This window comes from Lates calcarifer, linkage group LG12 (assembly GCF_001640805.2).
Source record: "Lates calcarifer isolate ASB-BC8 linkage group LG12, TLL_Latcal_v3, whole genome shotgun sequence".
NCBI classification, from domain to species: domain Eukaryota; kingdom Metazoa; phylum Chordata; class Actinopteri; family Centropomidae; genus Lates; species Lates calcarifer.
The window spans coordinates 25,251,932-25,275,745 of NC_066844.1; the positions used below are offsets into that span (position 1 = coordinate 25,251,932).

Below are 23,814 nucleotides of genomic sequence, written 5' to 3' on the forward strand. Positions count from 1 at the left end.
GCTAATGGAGCACGTAGTGTGGCATTCATGCGGTTGTTATGTTACATTTTTGTTGATACACAGTGGAAATGTGAACTTAGTTACTGCTATTTGTTGTTTCGATTCTGCCAGTATTAGTCTTGAGAAGCCTAATATAGACAGCCACAAAGCCAGGTAGAAATTAGGGGCTTTGGGTGGGTGGAGTTAAAGTTACCCCTCCACCACAGTTTCAAGTTGTGCTGTTGGGGTTGCAGATACATTTTTTGCATGAGTGATGGGAACTGAAACATTACCCAAGGGTTGCAATACAGACTTAAGACCACAAAAGAGGCAACTAGCAACATATAAGGCAGTGGTATACATTGCTGCATACATGACCACTGCACCTCAAAGACCAAATTGGCAACACTGTGGTGAAGATGTATGTGCTGTTCTCAGAGGGCATTAGAGGTAGAGGAGTTGGCCTACAACAAGGTGTTTCCTGAGCCACAATTTCAAAGAAGAGCCAGTCTTGTAACTTACATATGCTTATTTATAGTGAGCGTAAATGGGGAGGTTTATTCCTGTCTGAAGAACAGGCAGGAAAACAGCTAGAGGTGAGGAGTGTTCATGGTGAAAAATGAATCAAGCAGGTCATACAAACTGTGATTGTAAACTAAAAGCTGTGTGTGACAGTATCAGCATCTTACCGTTGTGTGACATGCCGACATTAAGGCACTTCTGGAACCGACAGTATTGGCATTTGTTGCGAGACTTCTTGTGAATACGACAGTGAAGGTCGCAGTGATCGTACACCAACTTTAACCTGATTGTGCGTCTGAAGAAACCCTGCAAGAGAGAGAGAGAGCAACACAATTGCTTTCAGATATCACCAACATAGACACCTGTCTGTCTTCTAATTCAGCTCTTTTTCTAAGAATTGGTGAGAGACTCTGGCCACAAAAATGCAGGAAACAGACTATTTGGGTTAGGGTAACAAGCAAATAGACTATAAACAGAAGACAGAAAGCACCTGTATCAAGATGATGGTTAATACACAAGAGGAAAAGACGGGACATTAAAGAAAAGACGAAAGAAATTGCAGTTAAATATGTTCAGAAAAGATTCTATTTTTTCTCAAAAGCATAAAAATAACTTTGGTTTAAAAATTTTCTACTTCGGTATTTATCGTCTGACTCAAGTCATTTTATTGTGAAACAACGCAAAGTGTCTGTTGACTGAGTGATGCAGATTAGATTCCTGGTCCTTCCTAATCTGCAAGGAAGTCAATCATACTGCCCACAGGTGGATTTAAAAGTAGATTCTATTTCAGAGTGGATTTATGCTTTGATGTTTTCAACCTTAGGACCAGAGAAGCCCTAAGACTCGTGCTTATCTCAGCTATTAACTACGCAGGCACGGTCAAACTCTCAAACACACACTCCCACACAGTCACGGGTTTGTTGACGGCTGCGGTGTTTGTCTAAGCTGACAAAGAGAGCTAATGGGAAAAAAAGGATTGAATAGAATAGGAAAAAAACTGTGAGGGTTGTAAGTTCTAATAGGAGGGCTATTTTTAAGCAGTACTCAAATCCACATCTGGACACAGGTGGCTGGAAGCTGATGCGTTTGGCATCTGCATTCCTCCAGTCCACAGATGTTCCTTTTTTGATCGAAGGTTATTTAAAGAAGGAGGAAGTTAAAGAGGGTCAAGACTCCACCTCAATAAAGAATGTTTTCTGTTTTGAAACAATTAAGTGTTTGCCTGCTTGGCTGACCCCCTCTTCTGGTGAGTCTCCCCTGAGACTTTAGCAGAACAATGACTACTGTACCTTACCTTCATTCAGCCTCTGAAGGTACAGTATGATTTGGACTAAGTGGATGGAAAAACAGAAACCCGCTGTACGTTGTAGTGGATCAAACACAACAGCCCTGACAGTGTCAGAGAGGCTGACTCCACTCTATCATACTGTTCAAAGCTGTGGTTAGTGGTTGTGTTGCATCGGATTGCATCACACTGTGAGTCATTTTTATTACTTTTTAAAATCCAGGATGTAAATAAGATAAGACAAAATATTAAAAACGCTTTTCAATATATCGAGGTCCAGTACAACACTAGCACAATGTAAAGCCTCAAAATGTCCTGTACAACTGAATCAATACACAAACAACAGAGGCTGAGTATTTTAATAGAAAGGCTTTTATTGTCAACAAATACCATGAAAAGCTCAAAACCAAACACATATTTGTTCCTCTTTCAATTCTTTCTGACTTCGATGCCCTGTTGGTGGCTCTCAGCATCGAGCCAGTTCGTTCCTATTGGTCACGAACAATGTACTTTAAAATATACTCACATAAACACATAAAACTTTGCTTATTTAGTTTAATAGAATACAGTAATTGTTGGTTTTGGTCTTTTTAAGGGTTTTGTTGACAATAAGAAAACTACAGAATGTTACCAGGCTTATCCTTAAGTAAGGTACAGGTAATTCTGTTTTACGGTCACTCAAGTTGATTCTTATACTTTGCATTTCATTTTTTTCCTCTGATGCAAAGCTTTTTATGCTAATGCTAATATGTAGTATATCTGTAATTTTAATAGTTACCTATAATATCTAGAAATTAATGAAGTAAGGACAATATAAGACTACCTTTTAGGAGCATGTTTTCAAATGGTAGATATCTTTTTATTCTGATAATAAAAGTGACCTGTCTTTTTTTTGTTGTTGTTTTTCTTACACCTCAGAGACTTGCTGACAGAAACAAGAATGTTTATATGGTAGCTTTTCTTACTATTTTGCCTGGAATAGTTTATGTGAAAACATCCTGGAACCAAAGTGAAAATTGCATACGCAGAACTGCTGCTGATTCTGAAAATCCGTCTCGTGTCTTTGGAGGACAAAGTCACAATTTGTAGCGACTGTTCTTATAATGTCTCAATATTTCAAAGAAAATGGAAATATGTGTGAAACTTCCCCCACACTCTATTAGTTATTTATAATCTATAGACAAACAGACAGAGGGTTTAAGGGGCTGGCTCTGCATCTGTAGAGGCACAAGCCTTTGGTGAGCCCTTGCAGGATGGAAAATGTATGGGGCCTGTGGTTAGAGTGACAGACATCAAAAAGATGAAAAAAAAATGCACACTTCTCTCAATTCATTATAGAATTTTTATTCCACCAACATGTTTTGCCTAAGAGTGACACATGATGACTGAAAAAAGAAGGCTGGCAGAGAAACAAAACTTAGACGCTGTACAAATTGTTACACCCATTACCATTTCCTGACAAGTCTACAGTGGTATGACTGTCAATTTCTTTTAACTTGAGCATTACTTTTTGAGAGCAGCAATCAATTATACTCCACTGTGCATCGTAATTTAAGATATAATAAGTGTTTCTAAAAACACAGAAAGGCATGTAATTCCGCAGTCAACAAGAGAAAAAACATATTTTGGTAAGAAAGAAGTTTCTGACTCCAAAACTAAACAGTATGACAACAGAGCGATGGCTGTGATGTGTCCACTCATCTAAACAAAGAATGAATACACTGACAAAAATGACCTTTTAATTGGAATAACCTCACAAGTTTTACACATTTGAATTCCTACAAAGCTGAGATCAATCAGCTCAGCGTGATGTGCAATTTAGAGCTGAAACAATTAGCTGACAGACAATTTATCTGCAACTGTTTTGATATTTGACTTGATAATTTAGCTGTTAGTTCCATAAGTTAGCCGCAGCCTTTAAACTGTAAGGATGTGCTGCTTTATTTTGTCTTTCTGTCTCTTGTGGCAGGAAATTAAACATCTTTGGGTTCTGAAGTGTTGGTTAGACAAAAAATGAAATCGATAAAATAATCCGCAGATGAGCTGATAATTAACTGTCTAATGTAATCTAGTGTTCCAAACACTGCTTATATATCCCCCAGTTTGTTTATTAATCATCTTAGTTTCATCTTTACTCATGATATCTTTCAGTCTTACCTTACAGCCCTCACAGGCATGGACACCATAGTGAAACCCCGAAGCTTTGTCCCCACACACACGGCATTCAATGTTTAGTGATGTCGCTGACGTATCGTCCTGGAGCTTGGAGAACACGGGACTGTCAGAGTACTGAGGCGGCGACTCCGGCTCCAGCTTGATTGAATCTGGTAGAAGAAATATTATCAGGCAGGTGGGACAGGCATAGGGCAGCTAGAGAAAACTAAACCTTTCTTACCTCGCCTCTTACAGCCAGTTTTAGGTTTAATGCTCTGTTGGTTAAACCTGGTTTATTCAAATATTTGTCCTGTGATCTCTTAGCTGGCTATAACTCTAACGATTTCAGCAAATACAAATCAACTACTTAAAGAGAGAGGAAAGAAACTGGACAGCATGTTGTAGCTCTAGTTAACCCATCATACAGGCTGAACTTACTGTGCATGTTGGGCTCTGTCCTGTAGCTGTGCATGTTCGTGTAGTCCATGTTAGTCAGGTGTTCTTCACTCTGCGGTGGACTGGGGTCATAGGCCACACCAATGGAAGAGATGGAAGATACAAGTGGAGGAGACAGGGAGGAGGGGATGGATGTGGAGGAGATGGGGGTGTAGTCTAATGTGGACAAATGCTTCATGTCAAGGGAGTGGGAGCTGTCATCCAGCTCAGAAAGGTCCACGGCGTTCAGACTGAAACCGACAGGCCAGGCTAGGAGCTGCTGGGTGTCCACCATGTCTGCTGTGGAGAGAGATGGAGCAGTGCTGAGTTTGGCTGATGCAATATCCTCTGTTGACTGTATGTGGCCTTGTTAAAAGAAAACAACACGAGAAAAACCAGAGAGGAAAAGTTGATAGAAACAGAGAGAGAAAACGGGAGCATGAGATAAGAAAGAGCTGAGAAACAGGAAGGGAGAAAGAGATGACATTGAAAATGCACACAGACAAGCCCATATGCAGCTTAGTTCATAGTGTTAATGATGAAATATGTCAGTTCATAAGCAATGCACACACATAGGCTCCCCTATAAACACCATGGTGCGTACCCCCTCGGTCCCCTGGCTCGCTCCTGCAGTCTGTCTGTTATCTAGTAAACAGGGCAGCAGATTGTGTCACAGCGAGTACAAGATGAACTCTGGCTCAAAACACTGTCTTCCCCTGTTGCTGTTTGGGTGGCTTGCTGTGTGATTGCTCAACCAGAGGACACAGAAAGCAGGACTGTTTGAGCCTCAATCTGTCTGAGGCCAAGGATGTAGGATTCTGACATATGGAGTAGAAAAGCCTGTATGTTATAAGTACTAAAATATGTTAGTCCTTGGGACTGGGTTGGCACTTTGTGGTCTGGAGCCTTTTTCTGCTTCTGGAAATTTTATTTTTATTTTTCTGAAAAGGCTGTGATTTGGTCATCATTATTAAAGGTGCAGATTTTCTTTATAGTTGACAACAAATCCCATGGAAAGACCAATACCAACAATTAATTTCTTTATATCTTCATACTGAAAACTTCATATAAGTGTTTTTCAAGATTAATATAAATCTTTCAAGATTAATATAAATCTTGAAAAACAGGTCACAAATGTATAGTTTGTGGGCACTGTGGTTTAAAGCAAACATTACTCAAATGGGTGTAAATCATGCATTTGTTGGGGACTTTTAGCTGTGGATTTGGTGCTCAGGGTGTGTGCGAGATTGACTAAACACAGTGCTGATGTACACTGTGATGAGGGAACATGCCAGCCAGCACAGTGGTGTGGCTCAAAATGAATAAATTTACTTGAATGATTTATGGAAAAATGAGCTCAATCAACATTCAGAAAGACTTGGAAACAAATTTCTACCACACAACTCCCTCTAGATATTCAACTCTGTGTTGATAAAAAAAATGAATTAAGGCTTTTCAGTGATTCCAATACCTAACTCAGATAGTCAAACATTGGAAGAGAGAAGTCAGCCGAGATGGTCAAAGTCCAGTCATCAGAGGTTACTTCAGTGCACATGAAAGCCTGCCACATACTAGGCTATATAATCAGGGGCTAGTTTGTACAAGATTGTTTGGTGATGCAGCAATTAGTTGAATATGTTGTTTTTCTAAAGGAGGGATTAAATTGTTAAAGTAGTGTTCCATAACCACAAATCCTGCATAATAAATGACTGAAGCTTATACAATGTGCAACAAGAAAAATATTTTCAGGAATCAAGGGCCAGAAATAAAGATACAGTTCCTTAAAATAAGGCTACAAAATATTGAGAAAGATTTATTTAAGTGTAAGGCTGGAGATATTCTGTTAATTCCCATGAAAAGACCAAAATCAACAATGTCTTTCAATGCCCAAACCAATTCATTTTTAGTGAGGGCAGAAATAATGATGGATCACAAATGTAAAGTCTCAGTTTTATAACTATTTATATAATTTCTCTAAACAGCTGAGCACTGTAGAAAAAACTTTTCTTAAAAATACTAATCAGTATATTTGTTGGGGACTATCATCTACATCTAGCATTTACATCAGGATAGTGGATGTGGGACTGGTCAAAAATAAACTACAATGCCCATGTTCATCATAATAAAGTAGCACATCATCTAGTGAAAAGTTTGGTTCACTGAAGTGTTTTTAATAGTTTTTGGCCAACATCGGCACAGAGGAACAAGCTACATTAGGCTTTGGATAGATGGACAGCATTTGTTGTTATCCTTTAAAATACTAATTTTTTTGTTCTATTTAAATAAATAAATAAACTTTAATGCAACATTCATTGACTTTAATGAAGAAAGAATACTTCCTCTAACAAGGAAAAAGCTGATTCATGTCTCTTCCTATATATCAGTGCTGGAAACCATTTAGTTTTCCCACGCGCTTTTCTTTTTTTAAGAGGGAGGAAGCCATGCTTGAATGCTGACCCTGATTTAAACTAAAGAAACTCTGAATAGGAAAAGACAGACGAGCAACAGTTTATAAATAATCAATAGAGTAAAAGGTCTGTCCACTGAACAACATGGCCTGCCAAACAACCTTTTGTAACCAACGCAGAATCTCAAAATAAACCTTCTCTAATCAACCTCGAGTGCCTGATTTGGAAAAAAATGTAACAAAGAATGTGATGAATTATGTAACAGGACAAAACTAAAATAACAACACTCAGATGGCACAGTAAGACCAGGTATAAAAATGGCTTGAAATGGCTCCAAATTACTTGGCAAAACATCCCCATGGAGCAAACATCCTCCTTTCTCAACTACTTATTGTTTCCTTTTCACTTGTTTGGAATGTGGCAACGAAAATCAGCAGGGGATCCACTTAAAATTCACATCGACTGTGACATTGTTTCAGAGCAGGGGAGAGAAAGAGTGTGTGTGTGTGTGTCCGCAGGCTGTAGCTTCCACCGCCTTGGAAGCTGCTGAGGGGGAAAATGCTGACTATTAATAACCAGAGAAACCTGGTTATTTTTCCATTTGTTGGCCGGTGGCCAGCCGATCTGAACCTAAAATAGACGCAGCATTGGAGCCACTTGTGTCCTGGTTGGCATGAAATCATATGGAGAGAGAAATCTGGTGGGAGAGAGAGAGCTCAAGAGATGAAGAGTGAGGGAGATAAAGTCAGAGAGGTGACAGAGAGCGAGTCCCCAGACCACTTCAAGAAATCAAACAGCACTCTAGAGACTTTAAGAAAAACCCCTTATCTTAGGAAATTCATGCTCTGTACTCAACACAACTTGCAGAGAAAAAAAAGGAAGGCGGCTGCAGCCTGGCAGTTAAACCAAGGTGCTTAAATCATGTCGTAAGCGAAGGAAAAACAAGTTTGTACTGTAAATTCTCTCCTGAGAGTGTTCATGGAAATGCTGAGGGACAAAATCTACTGAATCCAACATGTTTGTATCTGTGAGCAGTGTGTGGGCAACCAACCTGTCAGACATTATAAAAGGTGACAGATGATTACTAAGGTTTATTCAGTGTGTATTATGGTTGCAAAGTGTTAGTGTGTGTGTGTGTGTGTGTGTGTGTGTGTGTGTTTGAGAGCACATGCGTGACAATTAAGCAAGGTGTCTCCTGCCAGGTCTCAGATTTCCACATGTCAGAACTTGTCTTCCAGGTAAGAGTACAGTGTGTAGGAGTACTTTCTATCAGCTATTGCCTCAGTCATGACATAATAACAAAAGGCCAACGGCAAACTGGCAGGCAGGTCTGGCAAGCTGAGGTACCTGTGCAAGCCAAGCTGACACTGTGTATGTGTGAGCCAACACATACACACATAAAACCCCCAAAAAACAACAACAACATACCCAAGACAAGAGAGGCATGAGCGAAATGTAAAAGTATGAGCCGACAGAAAAGCTGGATGAATAAATTAACTGTATTAATATAACTTAAAGAGTGGTAATGATGCTGCTCTCACAGCCTGAAAGCAGCAGTTCTGGAAAACCAAGAGGTCAAACTGAGAGATGTGAAATCTTTCCTTAAGGGACAAAGTTGCAAAACGAATGAAATGTTTTTTAACGTTCATATTTCCTCACAGCGGGAATGATTTGGTCCAAAATGGACTGAAGCAAAGGGCTGGGGATCAGATTACTGCACAGAAAGTGGCTGAGGTCCTTTTTGTAACATTGAAAGTGAAGTATTTATTGAGAGTTCAATAAATATTAAGTATAAAATATAAGTATCAATATAAAGTATTTAATGAGAAGTTTACCAGTTTGTATACAAAAAGTTCTTAAGAAAGAAAACACAGCTCAACAAAAACTCCACATAAAGACCAAGAGAAAGCAAAATGCTAATGATGAATAAACCCTTCAGTCTGGAAATATCCATTACTGTCATCACTTCTTCTGAGGGTGGAGAGGTCTCCGACACTCCTACATGGTGGGAGTTGTTTAACATTCAGGCAAAGAAAATGCACAGTGTGAGGAGCAGTTCAGGACACGACAGAAGTCAACACAGACACAGGTCTGGTATATGTAGTAATGAGTGAGACGAATGACAGAACCTGTCCCGCTGCATTCAAAGGCATTAACACTCTTATCTTTTCTGTTTGAATTAAATCTATGCTCACTCTCTGAGGGTGAGAACTACCCCACTAATGGCAGAGCACACAATCAATGATCACTGTTGGAAAAGTTGGATTCTGATATCTGAATCTATTTTGTTGGAAATTAACAGGGCTGGTTTAAAGATTTGGACACAATTTAAACAAAGGACAACAACATATTGTTGATGTCTGACTTCAGTAGGTTTTCATACATCCTAACTGATGTAAATGAGATAAATATAAACAAGTGCCCTTTGACTTGACATGACAACATATTCTTAATTTAGCTCAGCACAAGTTTTCTTGCTGTTGCTTTTATGACATCCTGAAGACGAAATGACTTGTTGCAGAGTATTTCCCCTCTAGAGGAAGGCGTGGTTGTCTTTTCTTTTCTTTTTTTTGCACAGTAAGCCATTTCTATTATCACATTTGTCCCATGTATATGTGTGTGTGTGTGTGAGACACACACACACACACACACACACACACACACACATAAAGACAGACAGACAGTGTTAGTGCTAAGAGCTCTGTGACTTCCTGACCTCTTCATGTAAAACAGCATGTGGTTCAGTGTCAGTGACTAAAACAAAGATATACCCGCCTGCACGTCTGCCTCAGTCCCCCACAATTTCTTTGAAAAGATGAAGCGTGCTTGATTTTCACCTGGTTAGTCCTACATGAGGAAACTGTGGGACACTGGAAAAATAGTTGTGATAATGCCATGGTTTATTTGTGAGCAGCTATATTTATTAAGAGAGATGCTGAGCAGATGCCTAACTGGAGAACAGCAGGGTTTAAAAAGTTGCATGAAGTAGAAATGCTAAAAAAGCTGCCATCCGGCTTCACTCTTCAGGAAATTGGCACTTTGTGGTGTGAAGCCACAATGGGCAGAATTACCTGTAAGGGCCTTCCCCCATCTGCACCTTAATGATCACACAGGAGAGTAATGGAAAACCAAGTGTACCCAAAGAGTCAGCTAGAGGTCTGGACTGCCCTCTCGACAGAAACGAGAGTCTCTTCGTGTCTGAAAACCCACTTGCTTGGTTGGTACTGAATTTACTCATGAAACTTCAAAGCTTGACACAGTGGGAGGTAACAAACCACAATCTCTGTCTGCTTGGCACAGCTCTGAGTAAAACAGAACCCAGACAACCTCTCTCTGATTTCTATTAGATTTCTGGTCTAATTTTTGTTCTTCTACAAAAGCTAGGAAAGTAGACAACTGATAAACATCAGGTCAAGCTGAGGTCAGACTGAGGCAAACAAACTGCATAGCACACTCTTATATATGTATAAAGAGTTGAATCATTATACAGTTGACGATATTTTCTATAAAATATCACACAGCTTCTTCATGTCTTCATGGTTTGTTCATGTACACACAGTAAAAAACTGTCTGCTGAATATGGAGCTGCCTCATGTGACCTAGTTACTGATTTTTTTTTTTGCTCAATTGGGACTTCTGGAGGAAAAAAAACTGAGAAAAAATCTTTGAACAGCAGGTTTTTAAGCTCACTGGTGCTACCAAATATCACAACACTAATCTTTCACACAAACCCAAGCAAGCTTATGAAGTGATAAACTGTGAGACAAGGCACACTGAATATCAAATATAACTGGTTAACCTGCAGTATCTTGCTGATAAGTGCTTATGTCTGCTCTTTATCGTCTAACAGTGGAAATCAACTCATCAGACTCCATTTTTAAATGTGCTAATGTATTCATTACTGCTATCTCACAGCCTACAGCTTATCAGATGTGACAGCAGACTGATCTTGGCTTTCATTGTAGCTATCCACAGCCCATGCACTGATTCGACACGATGAACTGAATGACAGCGACACACACGCTCAAACACACACACACACACACACACACACACACACACACACACACACACACACACACAAAGAGTACAGGACAGTACACTCACCCTGTTTCTCCCGTTTCAGTTCAAAGAGTGTTCAGTGTCAGCTCACTGACCAACGTCTAAGTGACAGTGGCAGTGACAATAGAAGAGACGAGCCTGGTGTGTGTGTGTGTGTGTGTGGTCATGCTTTTCCTCAGGAAGTGATGACCGATAGAAAGGGAACTACACACACATTTTCTCTCTCTTAAAGAGTCTGGGCTCAGCAGAAGTTCAGACAGCTAACTATCATGTGGTCTGTGTGAGTGTGCATGTGTGTGTGTGTGTGTGTGTGTGTGTGTGTATGCGCACGCGTAAGAGTTAGTCCCTCATTCCTTATTTCCTTATTTTATAATGCGTGCAGGTTGCTGCATAATTTTAAAATACACACTTGGATGTGTATGTGTGCTCCTGTGTTTAGGCGAATTTTCTTGTATATGTGTGTAAGTGTTTGTACTCAAGTGGGCGCGTGTGTGTGTGTGTGTGTGTGTGTGTGTGTGTGTGTGTGTGTGTGTGAGGTGGTAGACATCAGATGCAGATGATTTCCTGTTGCTTCACTCTTACAGGCGACCTCATCATGCCTCTCTGGTTGCACTTCTCTCCCTCCACTCAGTCACTCAGTGTGTGACAGCGGTGACGCACTCACTTCTGCCTCCTCATGCGATACCAACACAGTACAAACCTTCTCTGTTCCCTGATTCAATTTACCTTTAATTTAAAACACAAAACGGCTACTTGCAGATATTGATGTTCTAATCTGATTATGAGAGCTGTTTGTAAATATACCAAACCTGAATCTGAATCTGAATTACCAGCATCTATGTCTTGTCTACAGTATATTGTTATTGTTTATATTGTTTTTATCTTACACGCTGCATGTTTTATTGACATTTTCAAGGGCTAATGGAGCATATGGCCAGGGGACAACAGCTGAAACATTTGCCTCATATAGGACACGGACACATTTACATTGATGTTTGATCAATATGTGTTGTCATTTCAAAATAAAAACAAATAAGTAAACTGAGACAGCACAGTTTAGGCTGTAAGATGAAGGAAGAAATAAAGCACTATCCTGCAAAACACTATAAATGTGTTAAATAACATACACACTTGCTCACACATGTTTCCAGGACAAACAAGAGAGAAGTGGTTTCTTCTTATTGACAGTGACAATGTGAAATTTTTGCTATAATTTGCATTTTTACATCAGTTACGTGACTATACAGGGATGCATGAACATTTACGAAGCAATACTTACGTAACAAAAGTGATCCTGAAATGAAGGAAATGAGACAGAGGAGTCAGGCAGACTGAGCTGTTCAGAGACAGAGAGTCTCAGCTTATCTGCTGCCATCAGTCATTTACTCACAACTGTACTGGTTTGAAGTACAGGGTCGGGGTTGAGCAGGTAGGGTCAAGTGCTCTCACATTAGCTTGATGATAGATTTCACCCCTGCAGCTAAAGAGAATGTGGAACTGTCTTCAATAAAGAAAAGTCATCAGTTCTTTCAAAGATTAAAACAAACAAAAAAATGTTTGATGGTGTTTAGATGAGGTGACTGCTGGGTATTTGATATGTTATACTGATGTTCACGCAGCTATATTTGATCAGCATTAGACAGTTTTGGGAATAGTAGCATTTGCACTATTTCAAGGTCACGCAAATGTTAACCAAAAGGATCTCGTTCGCAAGGTGTCTACCCACACCATGATAGCTCTGCCACTGTGTTTAACAGTTTGAAAAAGCTACAGTGCTGTGAGCTGAAAGCATAAACCTCAGGTGCAAGTTGAAACTGCATCTGAAAAACCTCAATTGTGGGGAAAAACTGTGAAAAATGACTCATCACATGAATTGTTTTTCCATCCATCAAGAGACTAGTTTTTGTGTTTCTGTTCATTGTGTTATATATTTTTGTGTATGTTGTGTGTGCACTGAAATGAAACATGCACCAAAGAGAATCCATTATCAACTTAACTATGTTATGAGCTGGATTCCAACACAACATCTTGTGACTAGTGTCAGTGATCAATGCCAAGAACTGGTTTTCAGTAAGTCAAACTGAACAAAAACGCATCTGCAGCCCAGTCGTAAATACTGACGAACGCCTGTTTACTCGTACTTGTGCAACCTGAGCTTAACCAGCCGAGCTAAACTGTGCGTGTTCGCACTAAAAGATGCATAAATAGCAGCAGGGACTGTGGTTTTTGGCTGCTTGTTGTTTGCCCTCTAACAGCTGTCGCCAAGGGGCTGCATTGTGTTTTTTGGTGAGCCAGCGCAAACGAGGACAATGTTAAACTGGGGGCCGACTTGAAGACCAACTACACCCGACAAACCATACACTGTATACCATCGTGTGCAGTTTTTTTGAGTCTTGACAGATAGAAATACGCGCTGAAAGACTGAGTAAACACATAGACAATGCTTTGGGCAATAGGTAGAGTACAATCACAATTGTGTATGAACCTGTATAGTTCAACATTTCAAGAAATACGCCTCTTCACTTCTTTTTTTATACCACTTTTTACCACTGGTTGGAAAGATCAGCCATTATATCATCAATTCAGTCATATTTATAAACAGCTCAACAACTGTAATGTGTATCACTTGCTTTAATTGGTCCTAGCTCCTAGTAATAATATGGAAAACACCATATCTTTTTACCTGTAACATGCTCATATAGCTGCAACAATTTAACAAAAAAGGCTAATCTAACTGTTCAATCTGTCAATCCACCTTTAAGTCATTGTCTAAAAATTTAATTATCCATTGTGATTCTAAGAGGAATGTGCTTGCCATATTCTCACACACACACACACACACACACACACACACACACACACACACACACACACTGATGTTCAGGATGTGTTCTACAATGCTGTCAGAATCATAATGTGACTGGGACGTGAGGTGGGCCTTGTATCACAGGACAGCAGGGTGACTGAACTCCGCCGAACAGCACTCTGGGGGATTGTAAAGAAAGATATCGAACCCTTTGATGCAAGCAAAGACACACATTAAGGACACACACAAATTATGCTGCATATATTTGCACATGCAAGGGCATGTAAGCACACGGGCTACGTAAAGGCTTATTATTTAAACTGAGATGTGGGCAGGGCTATATACACACACAGCGTGTATACATAGAGAGAGAGAGAGCACCCATCGCTGTAGCATACATCTCTGCTCTATATGCTGGTCTCTGGGAATCTGTAGTTTCACAATAATCTAAGGACATGAACTTTCCCCTAATTTCTTTAAATAGTTATGAGTTGTTGGTTGATGAGTCCCTTGAGCCTCAAGAGCTTCCTTGCTTGATAAGGGGAAGGAGTGGTGCATGCTGTCAAGGCTTCACACACATGCCAACACACAAATACCTAATGTATATGTGCTATACTGTCACACTGAAAGACATATATGTGCGAGGACACATGAGTGCACAGCATAAACAAAGTGCAGTTCAGGACACTCCCTCCATTTATGACAAGAGAACAAAATCAATATATCTTTGTGTCACACACACCTCTGAGCCTGAAACAGCACGGGGGTTCGAAGGGGTGGAGAAAAAGGAGGATGAGAGAGGAAGGTACACATGGAAATAAACAACTAATTCTATCAGTGCAATTGTGATTTATGGTGTAGTCACATAGGTTAATGGTCACTTTATGTTAGTGTCATCTCAGCTGTGAAAGCTGTGTGAGAAATCAGGGTGGTGATGATTTACAGCTAAACATGTGTTTTGACAGACAGGGAGGTAGAGGAGGGCTACACAGTAGGAAGGGGGAGAGGTACAGTGTACATGGTACTGATGTACAAATGTACAATGGAAGGGTCATGCCCTGTTCCTCAAAGTAGAGAGGAAAAGACGGGAGTGTGCTGCATTCAGCTGCGGCTTGGCTAGACAATAACAAAACAACACATGACGTGACTCTCATTCACAGAACGCAGTGGAAATATGTGTGCCGGGAAAGGTGTACGCAGAAGAAACGGATCTAGAATTGTCTGCAAAAAAGGAGGCTTCTGGGAAATGAGCAAAATAAGTGTCAGAGTTGGCTCAACAACTGACCATTTGCTGACCCCCTCACCTGAACAGTGATTGCCCAATCATAGCTTAGCGAGAGTATCAAAGCACAGGAGACCTGTCAAACACAAAACATGTCTCTTACCCCGGACATGGTAAGAGAGAGAACCTCTGTCCTGCTTGTCCAAGTAATTAAGCAGCCACCAGGTTTACAATGATCATTACCATTACCTGTAACACTAGGATTTAGTTCTGTGCTGCAGTGTAAGAACAATGTTGTTTCTATATTTAAAAAGGATTCCCATTTTTTATAGGCTAAAAAGTCAGTCACTGTTTTTTAACCAACTGATGGAGGAAATGTTAGTGGCATTAACTCGCTCACTACACTACAGCAAATATGCTGTTGATGCTACAAAAATCAGCCTCTCCAGCCACAAATGATGAGCCTGATTCTGTCTACATTTGTCTGAAATCAAGGACCAAGTGTTTCAAAAATTATTATCATGACTAATATTGTAATACCATGCAAGAATGGAACAGTTGAGGAAGGCGCGGCTTAACAAACAGGTAATTTATTCATCAAGAATTAGAGACAAGGACTTAATGATAACGACAAATGTGACCTGAACTACAAGAAGAAGTAAAAAACTTTCCAGGTCTTTGTTCCTGTTTTTATTACCATGATCTTTTGGCATTTAACAATTATCAGCCAATTTTAAATTGAGGGGGTGGATTACATTCATCACACATCGTTGCCACCAAGAACTAGTGTCGTAAGCAGTGCTACATCCAGTGAACCCATGGAGAACCTTGTGCACATTACGTCTGAGTCAGTCTTTTGTTCCCACCAGAGACTGAGGTTTTGACCTGAGGAGCTGCTGTTTGCTCCCACATCTTTCTAAAAGGGAAATTAGGACAAAGGTTTCTGGACATCCCTACTGTCTGTTGACTAATATCTATGTTAAAGGGCACTGGCAAAAAAATTGTTCTTATTACTGTATTTGTGAGGTTGAGTCACAGATTAGGAGCTTCAGATAAGTCCGGCCTCATTACCTGATCTAGGGGTCCTGCATTATGGTGGGAGCCTGTGTTTGAAACTAATTCTTCTATTAAATGATGCTTATGTATTCAAATTTAAAATTATGCTTGTGTATTCAAACTTAGGAATCAAAACAATAACAACCACACAATATAGCACTCAATTAAAAATAATACCATAAAAACTGGGTGCTGGATCCTTAAAGTGATAAATAATGAAAAGAGAAACTAGGACTGCATTCTAAATTGACTTAACAATTGTCACACGGACGTTTCAGGCAAGCCATCCCTTCTTCAGTGTGTGTACTGGTAATTTCAACAGACACTTGATTTGGATTGCCATCTTTCTCTTTAATTATTCCAGCTTGAGTCCTATTTTTGTAAATTTGGTGATCTTTTTTTCTGTTAGTTATACTCTCTGAAGTAATTACTTAGATCTGAGAAGACGCTGGCATTGCTGCAACAAAGAAAAAAAAAACACAGTTAACACCGTTTGTAAAAAAGGCAACAGTTGATACCAGATGATGGACACAAATTTATTCGGCAGCAAAACCACAAGTCTTTGCAGCGGAAATGACGATAATAATGTCTTACTCTACAAACAACCACATGGACGTGTACAACAGAAAATTAAGGTAATAATTCGTCTGACCTGGTGGTTTGCTACAACATGTCTGATTATCTGACGGCTCAAATTTCTTGTCTCCCTCTCCTCACTGCTAACAGATTAATTGTTTCTAATTTTTCAATCAAAAAAGACAAAAAATCTCTGGTTCCAGCTTCTTAATTTGATCAGTAAAAAACATGATCAGAAGGTTAATCAATAATGGAAATAATCTTTTTTTGCAGCCCAAACAGACTGCGTTCAGACACAACGTTCACAATCCAAAGCAAGTAAGGGGAGGTGGAAATTAGTGATACTAGAAACAACAAAAGAGGGAAACTGAAAACTGGCTTCTTAACATTACTGCTACACAGCACACAGTGGTGTCTTAGGCAGGCAAACAACATTGTTAAGCTCAGTTTCTGAGCATGAACAAAGCTGCTTACTATAAGTAGGAGGAAATGGTAGAGAAATAGATGTGTTACAGAGACTGAATTTAATACAACGTGTAAAGAGGGGAGACCTGAGCACTCGCTTTGATGTTGCACTGAACATGAGTCACTTTTCAGATGGCAGGTGTTGATGTGATTGAAGTGTTCTCTCCACAACATCTTGTCATTGTTGAGAGAGAGAAAACATGAACAGTTGTAACGGTTTATTTGGTAAAATGTTATGTGGTGTAACTAAGTAACTTTCCAGCTATACAGTAGCTGGATGTGAGATTCAACTTGACAATACTGCAAAAAATTATTACAATGAGAATATCCTGCTAATAGATCCTGATCTTCTTTGATTACAATAAAATCAATACACACTTTGCAAGGTCGCACAGTAAAAAAGAGAGGATATTGTGGTTTAACAGACCTATTGTGGTTTGACAAACCTTGTTTGTTTGCTGTCAAAAGAAATATAATTCTATAGCCTAAAATGCTGCTTTAAGTAGACGGTACAATGTGAAATGATTGGCCCTGAAGTTCATAATTACGCCTAATTAAAAAAAAAGAATAGATAACCTTAGGGGTAAACTACATCAATGTCATCTGATAAGACCAAATCAAAGGTGGGGTTTTTTGAAAATGTTCACAGTAACAAGGCGAAAAAGTGAAATATAGTAAACAAACCAGGATGTCGGCGGTGTAGAGGCAAAAGTGGTTAACTATCTGTGGGCTGCACTGGAGCGTGTCACTCTCTCTCTTTTTATCTTGTATATTCATACAGATACTAATGCACAGTTGAACATCTTACTTCCTTTCATGCAGTGATTATGTTTAGTTCTTACAGAGGTGTTATATATAACTTTTTAGAGCCACTGCAAACAGCTGCTTACAAGACTGACATCTGCACCTTGTGGTGTTTTCAGTCAACACGGGTCTTCAAAAAACCGAGGTGGATCATGGTGTAGAGGCTTCCTTTAAAACCCAAACTCTGTCTTTACACCAATTCAAATAAAGCTCTGGGTGGGAGTTATGTGATCTATGGAGAGTTAAACATGACTTTCAGGTTGTGTGAGGGACAACATAAACACAACGTGCTATCTTGAGACACTCCTCTCATTTATGACAACAGAGCAAAGTCCGAATCTGTCTCTGTCATTAACACACACACACATGTATATACATACACACCTCTTTTTAGGAATTATATAACTTGATAAGCAATGATTACTGACTGGTGCTGTATCAACACACTCAGTCACACAGTCAGACTTTCAGCAGCTCAAGCAAAAATGAAGATATATGTTTTCCTGTGACTGATTGAAGGTTCCTGATATTTCAGTCAGATATCTTTATCCATTTATGTGCAAGACATGACTTTCTACATTTGGTATATAACAGATCCAACACTCAAACAGCCGCTCTAAACACAAATATATACCCAACAATTAAGCCCTATTGCCACATCAGTACCAAATTAACATGACCGTCAACGAAATTATTGCATTAAAATGCATAGGGAATATGATGACATTGGTCCACATGAGCATTATTAAATGACTTCTTATAACTTCTCCAAAACAGATTATTTCTTAACCACAAAGTTATCATAAGTTCACCTACTTTAAAATAGCTGTGTTACATCAGAGCTGACATTTTAACCTTAAATGACCCTAACACCAATGATATCATTCTGATAGACAACAATTATTAGAATCAGCTTGATTGTGATTCATGTCCCAAATGTTACTTAATCATTACGGGACTGTATGTAAAAACCTGAAACTCTCTTTCCAGGAAGTGTGAACAGTTGATTATGACTTTCTCTTCTTTTCCTGTCATTTATGTTAAACAGTCTGGGTGGCCTTTAAGGTAAGGGAGCAGCTTTACTTCTGGTAAAAAACAACTACTTTAATGTTATTTTTATGGTATGGTGTGTTGCTTTTTCTTTTTTTTAATAGAGCTGTCGACTTCTACCAAATTTATTATTGCTAAGTATTGCGAGACACAACAGCATGACTCTGAAAAACCACACAGACGGTGGTTGGCTACCAACAACATGTACTTTACGTAAGTGGCAACTATTTTCCATTTGCTGTGGACTGATTCAGCATCTCGTTTTAGTGATGAATACGCTGTTGAAATAAACTTGCAGAGATTTTGGATTTTCTTGACACAGATCATCATAATTAACGTTACATATAGGTTTACTATTGTGTGACAATGTAGTGGCATCTGCACTTGCAGCTGCATCACCACGACAACATAAAGCTTGACTAGAATAAGATAGAATAAGAAGAATAGAATAAGATGCACTCATAAGAGATAATGCTCAAGCAAATCTATAAAGTCTGCTGGGTATTTTTTAAACAGAAGAGTTAATCATTGCAAAATAATGGCTGCTTTGAAGGTGGCAGTGGTAAGTAAGTGGACCAAACACAGGCAAAAACACTCTATGTAAATGTAAGTATAAGTAAACTTATCCAGCTAAACCTATGAACATCTATAGCAAAAATGGCTTGAATTACTTTTCAAAACAATTAAAAATGTATAAATCTTTTATGCATATACAGTATATTACATCCTATAATACAACATTCTGCAACATTTTGTTTAGCAACACCACAGTAATTCCCTTTAAGTTTTCCCTGACTGCTCACTGTATTATCAGATTATTGACACGAAGATCACACAAAGTAATGAAGAAAGTCATTCACAGATAGGGTGAATAACTACACTCACTGTTGGCAGCAACAGTCTGAGTCTTGTACAACACACTGATAAGTTCTCCTTCCAAGTGCCATTATTATATCATAATAAAACAACATTAGGCCATTTAACAGTTCACATCAGCTACCAAAGAGCCACACAGCAAACCTCAGAGATAAATCACTGTTGGCCTTGTATCCACATTATTGCTGAGTCATGACCAAGATTTTCCACTCAATTCAAAAACACAGAACTGCCTGAATGTTGTGCAACAGCTACAAATTCTCGACATGACACAGAGGATAAAGACATGGAAGATGGATATATACAATACAATACAAAGTATTGTTTATTCATCTAAATGTATCCCCCTAATGGAGTTACTCCTAATAATTACTCAGCATTAAAATTCCAGAGGGAGCGAGACTCACCTGAGAAGTTGTGACCACTTTGATGGTTAAAATCTTTGCCTGGTGTTTGCATGTCAAACTCACACTCACACTGTGGCCAGCAGGCACGCTAATGGACCAACATCTGACTGTGTGCCAGTTGTCAGTCCTGTGGCCGCACCCCCCACCCTCACCATCATCACCACCACCACCACCACCCCCATCCGTACGCCACTGGCAGCCTGTCCCGCTACAAAAAGTGTCCACCTTAACAATATATTAGGCTACATCCGGCAGTGTCACCACTGCGTAAATCAAGAGGTTAAATTTGACGAGGATAGGTCATTGTTTGAATTTCTGTTTCAGCTTTATTGACTTCAAATTATGCTTATTTCTTTTAAATAAAACAAGCGGGATTGTCTAATGTCAGAGGCAGATTTTGTAAAGTCGTGTATTCTTTAAAAAAGCAGACTCAATCTTGGCGGATTTAAATAGCTTTTTAAGGTGGTTTCCAGAATTTTACCACCCGTGGCCAGCAGCCACAACACACAGGCGTACTCACACAGGGCAGCAAACTGAACCAAGCGGAAGGTGACTGACCTGATCAGTGTGTTGAAGCGCAGAGCAAACAGAGCCCACTTGGCCGGTTTCTCTAGCTGGGTCGCCAAGTCTTCTTGTGAAAAATCTTGCGTGTCAGCCCTGGACACCGTGGCGTCTCGTCGCTTGCACCGGAGCGCAGTGTCAAAGTGGTCAGGTCTGTTTGTTGGGGAGGTTTCTGGTCATGCTGCTGTTAATGCTGCTGCTGCTGTGGTCGGTGTCTGCTGCCTGCCGACTCCCTCTCTCTCTCTCCTCCCTCCTCTCAACACAACACCGCCGTCCGGGATCCTGAGGACACACGCAGAGGCATCAAATTACCCTTCACAGCCCCGATTTACCTAATCTGAAATCTGTTTTTGGACTTTCTCTGTCGTTCGCGCTGTATGTTAGAACCAGGTACTCTGTATTATCATTGCGTTATTTGTTGACTGTTGAATTTTAAGTTAAAACTGATCAACTAAAACGAGTAGTTCGATATTTTGGGAGATACACTTGTTTGCTTTCTTGCTCAGAGAGCTTTAACTGTAAGCTTTGCTAGAAGAGAAAAACAAGTTGCTGACTTTGTCCAAAAGTAACAAAATTCATCTGCTAGCACCTCAAAACTCAGTAATAAACCTAAGTGTAAAATTAAAGTTGTAGTGTTATGGTTTGAAGGTGCTAAATGTATGTTTTTGCTATCATTACACATTACAAAATACCATTAGCATTAACACCTGTTGACTTACCAGTCTAGAGGAAACGTTACGAGTTTAGCCTAAAAATTATTTCTTTTACTCGCCAAGAGCTGTCTCTGGTTGTGTAAAGCAATGCCAATGTTAACTTTTGTTTTGCTTCTGTTCCTACCTCTTCTTTTCTTCTACTGGGGTTAGCATGCTAACCAGCTAGCCCCGTCCCGTCTTGTAATACCACTTCGCGATAGTTAGCCACTGTAGCGTCCAGTCTGCCTGCAGTCCAACATGAGAGAATGAAGAAGTAACACTGGCCAGAGAGCATATGCTCATTACTTGTCTTGTAAACGCAACGATATCTGAAGCTCTTGGTAAGTAAACATTTGTTAATGCTAACACTGACCATGATAGCAAAAACTGGCATTTAGCACCTTCTATGCTCTGGACTACTTATTGGCGTGAGCGGTTGCCAGGCAACCAGCGGAGGCTTCTAGAGAGCAGTGGTCCTGGCCAAAAAGTAGTCCGGTCTTAAAACAGTTAATTGTCATGTTTACATTTAAGAATTTGCACGAATTAATCAAATGAGATTAAACATGTCAAGTAGTGAAGTTTAGACTTTCTGCTATTGGGACTGCTATGAGAGGGCAAAGCAAACAGCCGTTTCCCCGTTTCCAGTCTTTGTGCTAAACTAGCTTAAATAGCTAGCTAGCTCGTATTAGCTACTACAAAGGAAATACTCTATTACAAGTAAAATACCATGTAAAAGCACATAAATACTATCATCTAAATAAAGTATTTAAAGTAAACCTACTCATAATGTAGAAAATGGCCCATGTGAGTGTTACCTATGCCACTAAACTATTATTTATTATATTATTATAATGCATTCATGTTTAAGTAGCATTTATTTTCTAGTAAGTATTATGCAGCATAAAATAATACTCATGTTAACAACTAGCTCAAAAGTTTACTCAAAGACTGTAGGCTACTTGAGTAAAAGGGCTTAGCTACTTTCCACCACAGCCAACCAACTCATCTGTCTTTCAGTAAGAAAGGCAGTAAGTGCATTCTCCAAAATGTACAACTTTCCTTGAAGATATAATCACCTGTTGATGACTGCTTGCTTGTTTTGTTGGCTGACTAATTGTAGGGTTACGCACTCTTAGTCAGTTAGTGGACTAATGATGGTAAATGGGATCATTACAGTCACAACTCTGGTGTCATGTTTTCTCTTCTCATAAATTGTGACCGAATTAGCCTGCTGAAAAACAGTAGGCTAACAGTGGAGAGATCATCTGGCAGATCCTGCAATGGAATAAACAATCTGACGAATCAAGGAAAACATATGAGTATTCACTGACGAACAGTTTGGTTAGTGGAGGACTGCCTGTTTAGTTTAGTTTATTTTAAAATAAAGTCAATTAAAAGTTGAATCAGAAAGAGATGCCCAAGAAATAGTCCTTTGCCTACCCGCTGTCTTTCTATAGGTTTTTAGTTTTTGAGACCTTAAACTAACCCCAACTTAAATGTCATACTATTGATAATCAGACGCCGCAATCTACAGACTACATTTTTATACTGTATAACTGAAAGCAGCGGTTGTTCTTCACATTTGTTTCAACCCACTTATCTTGAAATCACATCTCGTAATCTGAAGATATCAGATGTTGCATTGTTGTAAATATTTCACATACTAATTCAAATGTGCAAAATTCAACTTACTCATTTGACGCTTGAGATGTAAATATTATCTGTTCACTAACAAGAAAAACAAAAAAAGAAACTCTAAGGATGTTTAGACATGGCGAGGTGTAACAAGAGCCCTGCTGATGAAATGTTCTACTAAGAAGCCAAGAGATTCTAGTTAGATTTGGTTTTGAGTTTCCGGTAACACACGGTCACATGCAACAGGCAGCAGAGCAGCCTGGTGAAGAAATTTTTCCACAACCAGAAAGTTCAGTCCATGAAGAAATAAATGTTCCTGTTTTTCTGTCAAAGTGACCAGACTGTGACCTTCTGTCTGCTCCAGTGATGAAGCTCTGAAATGACACTTGATGGCATTGGTTTCATATGTGGGCGAAAGGATTTAATTACTCCTCAGTTTCAGTCTTTTGATATCATTGTTTGTATTCATGGTAGACAGTCCATAATATTCAGTTTTACTAATTATTAGGCTCTCTGATTTGTTACTAGCAGTGAATTTGTCAGTCGGATTGCCACAAATAGTTTTGGATTTATTTATCCTGTACAGGAATGACTATAATTGTTCAGCAGAACTCAACAACATGTAAAAACACAACAAAACAGAAACTGCAGAGATACCTGACCTGTTTTTTTCTCAAAGATCAGCAGCTTTTCTCCCCAGTTTTAAAGCATTAAAACACAAAAGACACGAAACCCTACCACACACGGATTAGAAAATTAACATACAGTCTCATGTGATCGCAGTTTTAAAAGTAGCAAAAATGTAAATGGAGTTCAGTT

At 39.3% G+C, this 23,814-nt stretch overlaps 1 protein-coding gene across 2 annotated transcripts in view; it reads right to left on the reverse strand.

The window, feature by feature from the left end:
- The window catches only part of pparg (peroxisome proliferator-activated receptor gamma), a 31,625-nt gene extending 11,365 nt beyond the window's left edge, over positions 1-20,260 (reverse strand). The window contains exons 1-4 of one of the 2 annotated variants that reach the window (XM_018686891.2): positions 20,108-20,260; positions 4,379-4,675; positions 3,944-4,110; positions 669-807 (exon numbers count right to left, since the gene is read on the reverse strand). In XM_018686891.2, coding sequence (XP_018542407.1) covers positions 669-807; positions 3,944-4,110; positions 4,379-4,675; positions 20,108-20,159 — 655 coding nt within the window. In that variant the 5' untranslated portion in view covers positions 20,160-20,260. The remainder of the gene's footprint in view (positions 1-668; positions 808-3,943; positions 4,111-4,378; positions 4,676-20,107) is intronic. The other variant, XM_051074392.1, reaches the window with a different exon arrangement.
- Between the last annotated feature and the right edge of the window lie 3,554 nt (positions 20,261-23,814).